The sequence below is a fragment of the Solanum lycopersicum genome, chromosome 10 (assembly GCF_036512215.1).
Source record: "Solanum lycopersicum chromosome 10, SLM_r2.1".
NCBI classification, from domain to species: Eukaryota; Viridiplantae; Streptophyta; class Magnoliopsida; order Solanales; family Solanaceae; genus Solanum; species Solanum lycopersicum.
The window spans coordinates 63,295,141-63,311,655 of NC_090809.1; the positions used below are offsets into that span (position 1 = coordinate 63,295,141).

The 16,515-nt window shown below is 33.2% G+C and overlaps 2 protein-coding genes across 3 annotated transcripts; both read left to right on the forward strand.

Moving 5' to 3' along the window:
- The first annotated feature begins 1,366 nt into the window (after positions 1-1,366).
- Positions 1,367-4,071, forward strand: LOC101259796 (actin-depolymerizing factor 1). The gene is made up of 3 exons (XM_004249480.5): positions 1,367-1,574; positions 3,255-3,520; positions 3,604-4,071. Exons 1-3 carry the CDS (start codon positions 1,572-1,574, stop codon positions 3,752-3,754), a joined length of 420 nt encoding a protein of 139 aa, XP_004249528.1. The 5' UTR covers positions 1,367-1,571; the 3' UTR covers positions 3,755-4,071.
- A 3,602-nt stretch (positions 4,072-7,673) lies between these two features.
- On the forward strand, positions 7,674-15,246 carry LOC101260094 (eukaryotic translation initiation factor 3 subunit A-like). 2 transcript variants are annotated; one of them, XM_026027761.2, is made up of 14 exons: positions 7,674-7,805; positions 8,638-8,723; positions 8,939-9,420; positions 10,291-10,506; positions 10,647-11,015; positions 11,131-11,160; positions 11,371-11,598; positions 11,768-11,929; positions 12,778-12,999; positions 13,081-13,284; positions 13,366-13,572; positions 13,728-13,808; positions 14,057-14,258; positions 14,624-15,246. In XM_026027761.2, exons 2-14 carry the CDS (start codon positions 8,678-8,680, stop codon positions 15,004-15,006), a joined length of 2,832 nt encoding a protein of 943 aa, XP_025883546.1. In that variant the 5' UTR covers positions 7,674-7,805; positions 8,638-8,677; the 3' UTR covers positions 15,007-15,246. The 2 variants fall into 2 exon arrangements, with proteins under 2 accessions (XP_025883546.1, XP_025883547.1); XM_026027762.2 differs by having other exon boundaries at positions 7,689-7,805; positions 8,648-8,723.
- The last annotated feature ends 1,269 nt before the right edge of the window (positions 15,247-16,515 follow it).

Consider the following 16,515-nt stretch of genomic DNA (forward strand, 5'->3'; position numbering starts at 1 on the left):
CATAGAGTTACATTATTTAAATAATAATTTCAAATAGAAACTAACATTAACATCGGTATAACTATTTTAAAAATAAAAAAATCAAATATAATACTGAGTATGATAAATATTCTATTTATTCAATTTTATATAAATTTAAGTAAATATACGTGCACACTTAAAGTTAGAAGCATATATTTTAGTTAAAACAAATCAAACAACATATATAATACATAAACACAATCTTTAACTTGGCTTTAGCGGACAATTATGTCTCTAACTTTAGTTATGCACAAATACAGAGTTAAACTTATATAAAATTGAACAAGTAGACATACATGTTTTTACATGTCATAATACATGTAGGACACCACGTAGGACACACAATCGTCATTTAGAGTATCATATATAACAAATGTGTTCATTTGTTCGATTTTATACAAGCTTAAGTGTCTACTTGTATAAATCCAAAATTAAATGTTATAATTGACCGTTGACGCCAAGTTAATAGTCAAGTTTATGTATTCTTCCTACATAATATATAGGAAAAAGAACAAATATAACTTTGAATTATCGTAAATGATACGCAGATATCCTCCACCATATTTTTGGGAAATTGGTGCCCCTTACAACATAGGCATAATACATATATTAGACCCTAAACTTGACTTCAAATTTTAACTTTGACCTTCAACTTTCATAACGCACAAACAAACACTTAAACTATCCAACTTTTAAATCAATAAACACATGAGTCCTACATGTCACAATACACGTACCACGTATGACAAAAAATGACATGTGGGATGACATGTAGGACATGTGTGTTTATTTGTTCAACTTTATACAAGTTTAAGTGTCTATTTGTGCACATCTAAAGTTGAAGGACATAAATGTGATTTGAAGCCAAGTTAAAGGGCATATTTATGTATTATGCCTACAACATATATGCCCTTTACTCTAACAGAAGATTAAATAGGGACACGTGACACAACCTTATTAGTTAATTCGATATTTAATAAATATTGGATCGATAGAGAAGATTATGACACATATATATCGATTAATATAAAGGGTATCTGCCAACTGCATACCATATTTATTATAGTTGGATATATAATACATAAATATACCCTTTAACTTGGGTTTGATTCACATTTAAGTCCTTCAACTTTGAGTGTGCACAAATAAACACTTAAATTTGTATAAAGTTAAACATGTCTTACATGTCATTTTTTGTCCAATGCGTATTGTGTCATGTAGACTCATGTATTTATTTATTTAAAATGTCTATTTTGTGCATTATAAAAGTTATAAGCAAAAAATTAAAATTTAAACTCAAATTTAAAATTCAATATATGTATTACGCCTTGTGCTTTTTCCTATTATATATAAACAAAAATCTTTTACGCGGCGCAAAGTCATTGCTTTTACACTCCACACCCTAACTGCCTCACCGTTCTAAATTCACAGAAACCCCGTTATTCAGCTCCACAAAATCCTCCTTTTTAACTTCTTATTTCCTTACTACTTTGATCTCTCTGAATTTTCGTTCTTCTTCAAACTTAATACTCTCTCTCTGTACAATCAATATGGTGAGTCTTCGATTTTTTCTATTGTATTTTTTTTTACTTTCAAATAAGCATAATTACTTTTCTATTGTGTTGTATGATCGTTGTTTTTTTTTTTTGGATTTTGATACGTGATTTATCTGATCAGAGAGAAGCTATTTGGTTGTTCATCTAAATTGTGAATTTTGTAGTTGCTTGCATTTGCATTTGCATGGTGTTTAGTCTGATTAATTTGGATTCGCGCCGCATAGGGCTTGTTTTGGGAAAACACTCTATACTGAGTATTTTCCATATGTAGGATCGATATTGAGATCTCGTTAAGGGAGTAGCAGCAGAGCCATACGCTGCACCACTTCCTTTAGTGGTGATTTTTTTAGAATATTTTGAGATTAGCTGTGTGGGAGATCTTGTAGAAATTCAGGATTGATTCAATTATATATTGCTTAGTTGAACATTTTTGATTCATTTTCATCTGGGTTTAGCTGAAAAAGTGAGCTGGTATATAAGGTGTTTGATAATTTGATTGATCTACTGACTTTGTTACACATCGTTTAATTCCCCTTTATGAACATGGATTTGTACTCTTTCAAATTGAGTGGATTTTTGGACTTATAAAAAAAGTAAACTATATAGTAGGATTTATGTCTTTGAGATGTTGTTCCTGTAGCACCCAAGGGTGTAACTTAGTGGTCAATGACGTGGGTTGAGCAGCATGAGGTTTCAGGTTCAACTAGGTGATTTCTTCCTGTATGTACAGAGTTAGGTGGCAGGTCCATCCCAATACCATGGTTATCAAGAAAGCTGAAAAAAAAATGTTGTTCCATGTATAATGGAACCTAGTTACCCTAGTCTACTCTATAGTGAATAGGATGATTGATCTCTGCCTATTCCTTTAAAACGATTATGAGTATTTTTTATTTTTTATTTTTGTTTTAGAGTTTAATTCAATCCAGCTATTACCAGTCTGAAATAGCAATGTAGTGTACTGAAATATTTAGGAAGATCACTGTTTTTTATGATGTCTTCGCCTGCATATTTTCCTTGTAACTATGGCCCATGGAGTTCGAGTCAGCTTGTGTCCATCTCGACTTATTTCATAATTACGTGTTACCTCCCGCCAACACATGTATTGGATAACTCTGCCCTAGGATTGAACATATGAAAAGAAATCACCTTATGTTTTTCTCTTCAGCAGATTTGAACCTGAGACGTCATGGTTCTTAACCACTCAGCTTTGTTATGATGTCTTCACTTGCATTTGTTGCCAAAACCTTTATCCCCTCCACTCTCCCTGTCATCCATTTTAAAAAGTTTATCTCAAAATGAAACAACGGGGTGAGATAGGTGTTATTCTGTATTCTGGATGGTGTTCAGACAGACAATTGCTGCTGCATAGTAATGCAATGGCCTGATAAGTTACGAATAACCTAGTGAACATGTCTCCATCACCAACCATGAGTTTTGGGATTCAAATTACCATAGGGAAAAGAAGATAGAAATAGAGTAGAATTTGAATTCTACTGGTTTAGGGGTGTTGATTGATCAACTAGATGCAATCAAAACTTATCTTGAAGGTCCATTCCATTTATATTCTTCAGCTATTTTTTAATTGCATTATAATTTTTGAGCTATAGATGCTCATGTGATCAATTATATGTGGAAGTTTTCTAACATGATTGGGGGATGTGATTCTTCTTACTATAGGCTAACGCAGCATCTGGGATGGCAGTGCATGATGACTGCAAATTAACGTTCTTGGAGCTGAAAACAAAAAGAACTCACCGATTTATTGTTTTTAAGATAGAAGAGAAGCAAAAGCAAGTTGTGGTTGAAAAAGTTGGTGAGCCAACTCAAAGCTATGAGGACTTTGCTGAAAGTCTTCCTGCTGATGAATGCAGATATGCTGTCTACGATTTTGACTTCGTAACTGAGGAAAATTGCCAAAAAAGCAGGATCTTTTTCATCGCATGGTATTCAAAATGTTCCTAGGCATTTTAATGGATACGATAGAGTCACACCAATTTTGTCTCATTTGTGGTTTTTCTTTGTTAAGGTCCCCTGACACAGCAAGAGTGAGAAGCAAGATGATCTATGCCAGTTCAAAGGACAGATTCAAGAGAGAGCTTGACGGAATTCAGATTGAGTTGCAGGCTACTGATCCAACTGAAATGGAACTTGATGTAATTAAAAGTCGTGCAAACTAGGTATGGATGATTAGATACCAGATAGACCTGTAAAAGGGAGAATCTTGATGCAATCATCTTATTTAAACTGTTCATAGCTTGTGGGACAAAAACTGGCTATATCAGTACCAAGCGTTACATTTTGATTCTTGAACGAGCTTTATGGTGGGTGGTCTAATATAAGATGTGTTTAATTTGATTAGAAATCATTCATCTGAGTGTTTAATTTGTTGCTTGATTCTACGAGCTACTCGTAAGTATTCTTTGTGAAGGATCAGACATGATAAAATTATTTTTGAACTTTGACTGATATCTTACCCTAAGATTTTGGTTCTGGAGTTTGAGGAGATGTAAATAACAACTGACGATTTCGCATTTGGAGAGTGCTTCCTCAAACTATGGATCATATTTATAAGAATGGTAGCAGTTCAATGAGATACTCTATTCTTTTATCAAATAAAAATTGTAGAAACTAATTCTTTTTGATGTCCTTGTATTGACTTATTCTTCAGATTGTTTAATATTGCAAATAGCTTACTTTGGAGCCCCGACTAATTTTGTATCTAAGTCAAGTAATACCATTTGGGTAACGTTCTAGCAACTATGCTGAAAGGAACTTTACCAAGCAGCAACTTTATTCTGCTTACAATGATTTGGGCTGATCTCTATGTCAAAGGACATACTAGTTGCTCTCTGTAGCAGGCAAAAATAGTATTTTGAGAAGGCTGCAGACAATGGAGAGGCTGGTCTTAAGAAGAATGTTCCACTGGTGACTACTATTAAGGATTCGTTGGATAGAATATATTAGAAAAACTAATAAATATATTAGCTTTGTGTATTGGTAGTACTTTAAAATGTTACATACTCGTAATATGCGTTATAATATTACCAGAGGGAGATGTATCAAATACAATGCCAACCAATCATTACTTGTATTAGATTGTATCCATGATTGTTTTTTCAATCTTGTATGAGTTAATTATTTATCTTTGCTATGGAGTCTCATTGTTCAATACAAGGGTAAAATATAGTGATGCAATTCATGAATAAGAAAAGGGATGCAGAATAGAGAAAGAAATCTATATATAATATAAAGCTGAATAAAATCATGTTGATGTGGCATGCTTCATTGATCAACATACTGTATTATTTTAATTTTTAGAATTTTAATTTTTTTTCTCTCATTTTTTGTTCAATAACCTTTAAAAATAATTATCCACTTTCCTAATTATTAGCCTTTAGTACATTTAACTCTTCCTTTCAAAAGGAAATATGTAACATCTAAATACATAATAGTGTAATTAATGTGCATGATCACACATCTAAATACATAATATTCATACCTTCTTAGACATTTTCTTTGGAGTTTCATGTAAGTATTTTTTTTTCATATTTTCTTATACCTTTTTGGAGGGTTTCATGTAATTTTTTTCTCTCTCTCTTTCATCTTCTTCCTATTATTTTATCCATCCATGATCTTTATTTTTTATGTATATATATTAGCATCCTTTTAAACAGGATAATTATTATGAAGCTTTTTATATGAAGAGCAAAAGAGGTAAGCTAAGAGTTTATTTTATCTATTCTTGATTAATTTTTAATGTATGTATATATGTTAAGGATATTACCATGGAGCTTTTTTATATAAGCCAATAGTTTTTTTTATTATAATAATAATAATTATTATTATTTTATTATTATCATTTTAATGTACGGCATGCCTCATGATCACAAAAGGTATTTGTCTATTTACTTAAGATCTATGCATTTTTCTCTATTTTTACACAATTGTATTATTAATAATTATTAATTAATGATCAATTATACCTTGCTACAAATAAAAAATTTCAAAGGCTATCATTTTGGCATTTTAAAATTATACTCATTTCATTCCTCGTAATCAATATTTACTTTCCCATAATTAGTGTGCTTAATTATGGAAAAAATGGTTATGGATACAGAATTTCAATAATAATAAAAAAAGAAATGCATCCACTTAATTGCAACTCTTTGATGAAATAGATAATGCAACGTTTCAGAATTTTACTATCAAATGAACTACTTCAAAATTCTAACACAATTTCTCTATTTTTCTTTCTGCGCTTATTTTATTTTTACCCCTATTTGTTCATTTTATATCTCTTCCTTTATTCTCTCTCAATTTAGTATTACGATATCTTAATTGTTGTCTTTATTTTTATTTACCTCAATAAATTTTAATTTATATATCTTATGAAGATAATACTCTAATTAGACGTTAATTATTTGCAAGTTATATAGATATTATCTCTTTATTGATTTATGAGAGGAGTTGAAATATGAAGTGTAAGCAGTTGTTTTATCATTCTTTTGGTTGGTGTCCAAATTTTACCAAAAAAATTAATACTTTAACTTTTCAACACAAATATTTCTAAAAGTTATATAGTGACTTATCATTATAAATTGTACATAAGGTTTATAAATTGTAATTACGTAATAATTAGTTTTTCGTGAATAAAGAAAATATGATTGTCGTTTAAATTTCTTATTGTAGATCACATAGATATATGATGTTACTAAGAATACGAAGTTACTGACTTTTCGTTATTGATTAGAATTATTACTCATCTAACTGGTTCATTGTAAATTAAAATTTTCTTCCAATGGTCAATTTACTCTTTTCACTACAAATTATATGAAAATGTAATATTATCAGCGATAACATATTTAGAAAGAGAAGATTTATCAACTAAGCAAGATAAGCTTCATTCAAGTGTGATTTTCTTTTTGCAAATCAGTAAATACACTCATGTTCATCTCTTTTTGTATTTTATTTTTTATAAAACACAATAGTGAAAAAATAATATGAGAGATGGAGCAATATTGTGGTGGACGACTAAGAATTCTATTTTGAAATTGCTTACGAAAATATTTGTAAAAGTTTCTTATTTACTTGTAATTATTTATGCATTGAAGCAATAAATGGATACTAGGTTGTTATAATTAGAGAGAAAAATAATAATTAAACAAGCAACTATATAAAATTAAATAAATTTAAATTTGATACAACTAAAAATAAAATGTCCATTTTATTCTTTTTGTTTATATCACAAAAACTTACAAATTTTTTTTTTAATATTTGACATTCACCTTTTATATGTTTGCGGGATGAAATATTCATGACCTTCTAAAATAGAAAAAATTACAAAAAATAAAAATAAGAAAAGTTATGTATGTGAATATGTATATACTCGGAAAATTTTATAGTTATAATTCAAATAACAAGTGCATGAGAGATAACAATATCGTTAAATATTTAAAAGATAAAACAAAAGTTACCAAGTTTATGTAAAGGTGGAATTAAAGGAAATAATGGTTTGTAAAGTTGTAGAGATAAAAAAACAATTGTAATGATAAATTTTGCTAAATGAAGTAAAATTTTACCAGAAATATTAAACCCGCGCGTAGCGCGATCAAATTCACTAGTTGAGTAATAAGAGAAATATAAAATTTTAAGCATAGCTATGTTAGGTAGTAATATTTTAAAATCATAGTAATTATAATAACGATTTTTCCTTACAAAATTTAGGGAAAAGACTCAAATATGTCATTAAATTTTCAGAAAAGACTTTATGCCCTCAGTTAAAAGTTTGTCTCATTTATGTCAATACCGTTAAAAAAAACACTCATTCATGCCATTATTTTTTAACAGTGATTTTGCAAAATCATTGTTAAAAAATAATAATGAGCATTTTTTTTAACGATAATGACATAAATAAGCTAAATTTTTAACCGATAACATAAATGATCCTTTTTTAAAAGTTCGATTAACATATTTGAGGCTTTTCCCAAAATTTAATATGACTGCGCTTTTACAAAATTGGATTGCAACCCTAAATTCCAATTTCCAAGAGACCAAGAGGTAAGAAAAAACCGGGTTAATTAAACCGGAGCTAACATACTAGACCCGGTCTTAATAAAACTACCGAAAACTATAAACCCCAACATCTCATCCTTTAAACTTCTTCTTCTTCTTCTTCGCAGGTTTTAGGGCAAAATGATATAGCGGCCGATTAAATAGATCGAAATCCAGGTATATATCAATTCCTCTAATTGTTTCATAATTTTGTATAGCAATGTTGCTAGTTTTCACATGTTTTTCTATTTTTTTGTCCCTTATTGATGATTTTTTTTGTTTATAATTGGTAGTTTTAGCATATAGAACTCTCTATACAGGTATGTGCATTAACATGCAAATAATGCAGTTGGATCAGTAATTTTTGTATTTTTTTGTGAATATTTTGCGGAGTTTGTGATGTAAAATTTCAGATTTGAAGTTGAATTTTCATCTTAGTTTATTAGTAATAATGATCTTTTTCACATTATTTCGTTGTTGTTAATGCTATTATTTTTGTATTCCATCTTTTAGACGGCTTTGATATGCTGTGTTTTAAGCATATCCTAATTTGTTTTGAAAATGCATTATTATTTACTAGCTTGAACCACAAATTGAGGCGTAGTTGATTATTAAATATTGTTCATATGGATAGTTGTGTGAGGATTGAGATCGTTTTGTCATGCAGATTTTTTTTTCCAGTTTGTAAAATTGAGATGGAAAGAAAATAGTTGTTGTTCTTCTTCTACATTTGTGTTCTAAACTTGTTAGTTTTCTGTAACTTCGCAAAATCTGTGGTGCCTTCAGTTTTTTCACCCAGTGAAAGATTTCAAGGAACTCTTTTATGTTTTAAAACAATGAGTGTTGCTGTTTGTTTTTAGCAAAAAAGACTATAATTTTTTATTTTTTTTTGGCTCATTGTAAAGGATTATTTTTAGCAGTTCCTTGACACATGATTCAAGTATTTAATGGTCATATTGTTGTTATTTGTTGTTGGAAGATTTTGTCTAATCTTCTTTCATCTAACTAGTCATCTTCAGGTGAAAGGTCTAGCTTTCTAGATCCTCACAATGGCGAATTTTGCCAAACCTGAGAGTGCTTTGAAGCGAGCTGAAGGTTAGTTGTTTCTGTCATAGTCTTTTTTTTGGGTGGGTGGGTGGGTCAGTGGGGTTGGGGGATGGAGCGTTTAGTACACTAAGTGTCTTAAATGTTTTGTATTAGAATAGTTACAAGCACAGATTATGTCTTTAGGTTTGCTGTATTGGTAGTATTGGGCAATCAAAAGCACTCACTTATTCTCTTTAATCATTCCTGAGCTTATTCTGATGTAGAGCTGATTAATGTTGGACAAAAGCAAGAAGCCTTGCAAGCACTTCATGATCTTATTACATCAAGGAGGTATAGAGCATGGACAAAGACACATGAGAGAATAATGTTCAAGTATGTAGAGTTATGTGTTGACATGAGAAGGGGGAGGTTTGCCAAGGATGGCCTAATTCAATATCGTAGTGTCTGTCAACAAGTGAACATTAGTTCACTGGAGGAGGTGATAAAGCATTTTATGCATTTAGCCACTGAGCGAGCTGAACTGGCTCGCAGTCAAGCACAGGTCTTAGAGGAAGCTCTGAATGTGGAAGACTTAGAAGCTGATAAAAGACCTGAAGATCTAATGCTGAGTTATGTTAGTGGGGAGAAAGGTAAAGAGAGATCTGATCGTGAACTGGTCACACCCTGGTTTAAGTTCTTGTGGGAGACATATAGAACTGTTCTAGAGATCTTGCGCAATAATTCAAAGTTAGAGGCTCTGTATGCTGTAAGTACCCCTACCCCTCTCCATTTCTTTCTTTCTTTATTTGTTATTCTCCTTTTCTTCTAGTATTTTGGAGTCAAACTCATACCGTGTTTATGTCGGCACATGAGGGATTTGGTTATCCTAACTTTTCAGTATCTTGTTTAGATAGTAAGTTACTGAGCAAGTTGTTTCAATGCCATTAAAAACCATCGTATTGTCGCTTAAAGTGATAAATTGATACAAAGTGAGGCGCTTCATGGAAGTATGTGTTCAAACAATAATGACGATTTGAATCTCAACTCAAGAGTTGGATAACTATTGCACTGTTGTACATTGGATGTTGAGATTAATTGTTTTGATCGCAATTTGATTATTAATGGTGCTAAATTCATACATGTGATATAATTTTCTCTAAACTGTGCGCTTCACTTTTTTGCTTGTATTTTTCGTATCAAACACCATGGACCTTGTTTCTGTTAGAATTAGTAGGTTGATTATCCTCTTTCTTTTTCTTGCTTGCTTTTGAGTCTTTTTTTTTTTGAAACAGGATTTTTGAGTCAGTAGTCTGCATGCACTATGATTTTACTTGCTTCTACTACTGATTGCATTTATTTATCTTGATGTGCTGGGCTTCTATCTGACAACATAAATTGTTTAATCAGAAAGCTGTTTTTCTGGTATTATTGTGCTTCTTGCTTAAAATCATAGGGTGGGATCTTGTTTGCAACTTAAAAGTTACAGCTAAATCCGGTTTGTCCTGTGTGCCATTTGAGCTTGCTGCATCGTTGTTGAGTGTTGACAATAATTCTATATCTGTACCAAGTGGATTTTATGAATATATTTTGTTGGTGCGACAAATGAAATTGAATTAAGCTCTCTTGATATGCTCAGATGACGGCGCACCGTGCCTTTCAGTTTTGTAAGCAGTACAAACGTACAACAGAGTTACGTCGACTCTGTGAAATCATACGGAATCATCTGGCAAATCTTAACAAGTTTAGAGACCAGAGGGACCGTCCGGATCTGTCCGCTCCAGAAAGCCTACAGTTGTATCTGGACACAAGAATTGAGCAACTCAAAGTTTCAACAGAACTTGGACTTTGGCAGGTGTCTATTAGTTTCTCTGATATCATATACAATATTTAGATAGGGGAGGCGTAGAATTTTCATACACTTGCAACGGCCTTTTGAGATTGCTTTGAGGTGCATGAATTTGTTTGTCACTTTTTTATTTGGACATTACGCAGGAAGCCTTTCGTTCTATTGAAGACATATATGGATTGATGTGCATGGTCAAGAAAATTCCTAAACCATCACTGATGGTTGTGTACTATGGCAAGCTAACAGAAATATTCTGGATGTCATCAAATCATCTTTATCATGCTTATGCATGGCTCAAACTCTTTTCTCTTCAGAAAAGTTTTAATAAGAACTTAAGCCAGAAGGATTTGCAGTTAATAGCATCATCTGTTGTTCTAGCTGCACTGTCTGTGTCTCCTTATGATAAGTTATATGGTGCATCCCATCTGGAGCTTGAAAATGAGAAGGAGAGGAGTTTGAGGTTGGCCAATCTCATTGGCTTTGATGTTGAAGCCAGATCAGAGAAGAAAGAAGTGGTAATTTTTTAAATTTTATAAATAGGGAAGCAGTAGATCAATGTTGGTTTCTTATAAAACATTTGTCTTGATTTTACTTTCTCACCTTCATTTCCTTTCTGCTTTCTCATTTCAGCTTTCCAGGTCGTCAATACTCTTGGAATTGGTAAGCCAATCCCCAAATAAATTCTTTTCTTTTCTTGCACATTGGTGTCTTTTTGAATTTAATATATAGAACGATAGGTGTGGTGTTAAATTACTGTGTATTTGTACAGATGAGGCTCGTGTTGTACTGTTAGATTGATCTTCCATTTTTAATTATTTAATTGTCTTGCAGTTCCGGTTGTTTTTTCTTAATTTCTTTTCACGGATATAGGTGTCCAGAGGTGTGATGGCCTGTGTTACTCAAGAAGTAAAAGATCTTTATAATCTGTTGGAACATGAGTTCCTTCCTTTGGATCTGGCACTGAAAGTGCAACCCTTATTGAAAAAAATCTCAAAGCTTGGGGGTAAGCTATCTTCAGCTGCTTCAGTTCCTGAAGTGCAACTGTCCCACTATGTTCCAGCTTTGGAAAAGCTTGCAACTCTGAGGTTGCTCCAGCAGGTTCTCGCGTTTAACTTTAGAGTCCTTTGTTATTTGACATTTTTTTGCTACTCTGAGGTTGCTCCAACAGGTTCTCGGGTTTAACTTTATAGTCTTTGTTATTTGGCATTTTATCTTACATTTTAACTAACTTAGAGTGTGGTTATTTTGCTTCTTTTTATGTTTGCAGGTATCTCAGGTGTACCAGACAATCCAGATTGGTAATCTGTCTAAGATGATTCCATTCTTTGATTTTGCTGCTATTGAGAAGATTTCTGTTGATGCTGTTAGACATAATTTTGTAGCCATTAAAGTTGATCACCTTAATGGTTCTGTCTTATTCGGTAAACAGGTACAATTGTATTCACCGGATGTTCCTCTTCTCTATGCTCCTAAGTTGGTTGTGAGATATCCTGTCCGCCTTACCATTATTTGTGCTGAGCTACATGATTTCTTTTCCCTATTTGAATAAAACCATTTACTTAGTTCACTACTTTTATTTTCTTGTTTTGTTTTCTAACAGTTCTGGTAGGTTATATCTTCTACTTCTTGCTACACATGAACAAAAAAACTTGGGAGAAAGTAATGGTACATCTAGGGATCAAATGTATGGGCTTTATCTTAAGTTTTTGCTATGTAAATGAGTGGGTGTCTGTAAGTGTCCGTCAAACGCTAAAGCTAGCACCACAAGTACATATCTTGCTTGCTAGATTGAATATGGGCCGAATGGTGTAGGATAGTTCTTGGAAGTTGTTTGACTTTTGATGTAGAGTTTTTACAGCATAGCACTTTGTGCTGCTTCTGGATTTTGGGACATGGGGATGTGCGTCAAGTGAGAAGTTCCTTCTGTTCTTTGTTAAGTTTAGCCTTGTACCTCTGTGGTTTAATACATTGAACAAGTGTTGCAGAACATTTCTGTGTGTGTTTCCTAAATGCTTATGTGAAAAGATTTGGGTAATCCCAATAAAGTTTTGTATACTTTTCTTGGTGCATCTTCTTCGCATATATACTGTCATGCCTAGCAGCTTTATTTTGGAATTGTAGGGGGTGGAGGGCCAGACCTAGCCTTTACCTCTTTCATTTTAACCGTATTTATTTTTTTAAATTCGGGATTGATTCTCTTCTCCTCTCCTTTGCCTTCCGTGGACATAGAAAAATTAGAATAATTTGTTGCATTTCCATTTTTATATTTGTTTCTAGAGTATTGAGGCTGAAGGACTCCGGGATCATTTGTCACTTTTTGCTGAATCCCTTTGCAACGCAAGGTTAATGATCTATCCCCCTGCGAAGAAAGTTGCCAAGCTTGGGGATGCCCTCTCTAATTTGGCGGAGATAGTGGAGAAGGAGCATAAGAGACTCCTGGCACGGAAGTCCATAATTGAGAAGCGCAAAGAAGAGCAAGAGCGCTTACTCTTGGAAAAGGTATTCCCTTTTTGAGGGTGTTGGAGTTTCATGCTATCATTGTTTTCTTGGTTGATGAATTTCTGTTGACATTTCTTGAAGGAACGAGTGGAAGAGTCAAAGAGGCGAGAACATCAGAAGATGACAGAAGAGGCCGAGCAAAAAAGGGTTTCTGCTGAGCTAGAGCAAAGAAGGAACCAAAGGATTCTGAAAGAGATAGAGGACAGAGAACTCGAAGAGGCCCAAGCAATGCTGCAAGAAGCTGAAAAGCGCAGCAAGAGGAAGAAGAAACCAGTCTTAGATGGAGTACATACAAAATTTGGACCTTTTTTGGTTTATTTATTCAGATCTCTATAGAAATTCTTACTAATGTTAACCTAAGTGCAGGAAAAGATGACCAAAAAGGATATCATGGAGTTGGCATTACATGAGCAACTCAGGGAGAGGCAGGAAATGGAGAAAAAATGGCAGAAGTTTGCCAAAGTAATGGATTATTTGGAGAGAGCGAAGAGAGAAGAAGCAGCGCCTCTTATTGAATCTGCATTTCAACGGCATTTAGCTGAAGAGGCTACTCTTCATGAACGTGAGCAGCAGGTATGCATAGAATTAGCATTTGTTTTGCCTAACCACCATTAACAACCTATTGTTTGACATTTTCCTTGAATTCTTTCTGAAGGAACTAAATTTTGGTATTTCTTTTTGGTCAAATGTTGTTGATTAATGGATCTGGATTTACAACAATCTTGCAGCAAGAAATTGAATTGAGCAGACAACGACATGGTGGGGACCTTGTAGAGAAGAGTAGGCTGGGCCGCATGTTGGAGAATAAGGTCTCTTAATCTTAATTTTTTTTATTTGGTTGCATTATGTATTTGTGTCTTAGGACTATGTATTTGAGCTTATGGTTGTAAAGGGGCACTGCCTTTGATATTTGCTTCAACTAACTGAATTCTGTTATGCCACTGGCCTTTGGGAACCAAAGCTCACGGTTGTTGTTGGAAAAAGGTCTTTTGACATATTTTACACTTTGAATATGCTAGCGTTACACCATCAGCTGATATAGGCACTGATTTTGCAGAGAATATTCCAAGAAAGAGTTGTTAGCTGCAGGGAAGCCAAACTCAATAGCAAGAAACAGGAGAGACAAGAACAAATAAACCGGATAATTCAGACAAGGAAACAGGACAGGGACACTAGGAGGAAGCTGCTATTCTTTCTGCGAAAAGAGGAAGAACAACAGAAGAGGTTGCAGGAAGAGGAGGATGCGCGGAAACATGAAGGTATCCTTCTGGTTAAAGATGCATTTTACGCACTGCATTTCGATTTTCAATGAAGTGCGTTTCACCAAGACGTTTATGCTTCTGATAACATTTTAGCAGAGCATCATTTAATTGTCGTTGCTTATTTAAACCTGACCTTTTCGAGGTTATGCATACCGTCTGTAATGTACTCTCACCTTCGCAAGTCCTTTCATGCATGCGTCGTTGTCTGGTTTATAATCCTCAAGTGTTTAGGAGCTACACTGACCCCTCTCAAGTTCTTTTTATCCTTCACCAATCTACCCTTTTTCTTTTGGGGTTGTGGTTTTGAGTTGTCATTTATTGTCCATTTAGAATCCTATGACAATGCATTGAGAATTTTGCAGAGGCAGAGAAGCGAAAAAGAGAGGAAGCTGATCGGAAGTCCAAGTTAGATGCTATTGCAGAAAAGCAGAGGCAACGAGAGCTAGAACTTGAAGAGAAGAAAAGGCTGGAGAGAGAGGTGGTCTTGGGGAAATCCATGCCTATGTCACTTGAGCCTTCAACTATAGGTCGTCCCTCAGAAGCTGGAGCAACTGCACCTGCAGCAACAGCAGCTGCACCTACTCCCGGTAAGTTTGTGCCCAGGTTCAGAAGAGAGAAAATTGACGTAGCAGGCCAGTCTCCACCTCCCGAGACTGATCGGTGGAGCAGTGGTGGCAGGCGTGATGAACGAAACTCGTTTGGTGGTGGTTCAAGGACCAGTTGGTCATCCTCTAGGCGCAACTAATTGCAGTGAATCAGAGGCAGTAAATCAAGCCGTTTGCATAGTCGGGACACTTTTTTTACAAAATTTCAATTTTGGCTGTTAGTTATTGAAAACTTCTCTTTGTGTATCGGAAACAACCTCTCTGTCTTCTCAAGTTAGGGGAAGAGGTTTACGTACACCAACCTGTGGAATTACACTAATTTAGTCATTGAAATATTTGTTTTTTGGAAAATTTTCAAAATAACAATCTTTTAGTTTTTAGTGTGACTTCTTATTCATAGTTTCATTATTTATTAAAAATGTCATTATTTTAGTTTGTTAAAGAATTAATTATGTATTTATTATTATTCTGAAAAGAATATAAATAATTAGTTACAGAACATAGAAAATTATGGAACAAAAAAATTAAAAAAAGATTTTAATTTAATATAATACAATTAATTAATAACAAAATAGAGAAGATCAAGGAAAATAATATTTCAAATAAACTAATTTTTGAATTTAGACCAACAAAGTTACGTTACCATAATTATTAACTTTCCTATTATACGTGTTTGGTTCCACAATCGACATGATTTTTTTCCCTCTTATTCCTCAAATTTACAATACTAATTTTTAACACTTCATTGAAAATACTAAATCTATGTAGAATTGAAGTCGATTGATTTAAGATTTTTGCGAACAGTGAAGAAGATTTTACAATGAAAAAAATAAAAAATAAATACAAAATTTGTTGGCAAACAAAGTGAGCATAAAAAATCTAAAACTTGTTAACATACATTTAAAATTGTTATAGAATAAGAGTCTGTTTGGATGAGCTTAAAAGTTGGTCAAACTGACTAGTTTTTGACTTATTAGAGCGTTTGACAATTATCAAAGTGACTTAAGGCATTCTTGAAATATCTAAGGTGTGTTTTAGAATTCTCCGCAAGGCTCTCCTTAATTCTAGAGTCTTTTATGCCTATCCGAATGCCAAATTTAACTAGAATAGCTGCGAGACATGACAATAAACACAAAAATTAACGAAAGTCACTAAATTATATGCCTATTTGGAGTATTATGGTAAACTTTTTGTTAGATATTATAATACCTTAATTACAAATCAGAGCTATAACTAAGCACTATATATGGAAATCAATCTGAGAATAACTTCTAAAAAAAGTAATTTTCGTGTGATAACTTTACAAAGTTGAATAATCGGAATGGACTTTACATTATATGTATTTGCAATTTCTTATTCGAAAAATGGTCAAAATTGCCCCTGAACTATACGAAATAGACCACTTATACCCTCCATTACATTATGAGATTAAAAATACCCATGCTGTTATCTTAGAAGACCACAAATACCCTCAAGAGTTAACACCCCAATTTTTTAGTGATGTGGCATGCCACATGGAACTAATCCCTCTACCTAAGTGTTGCCAACTAAGATTCACTACAAAAGAACTTGATCTTTAGGGGCAATAGAGTTGCCACAAAATCTCAAAATATTGTCATTAAAGGTTATGAGTGATTTTTAGTGACAAC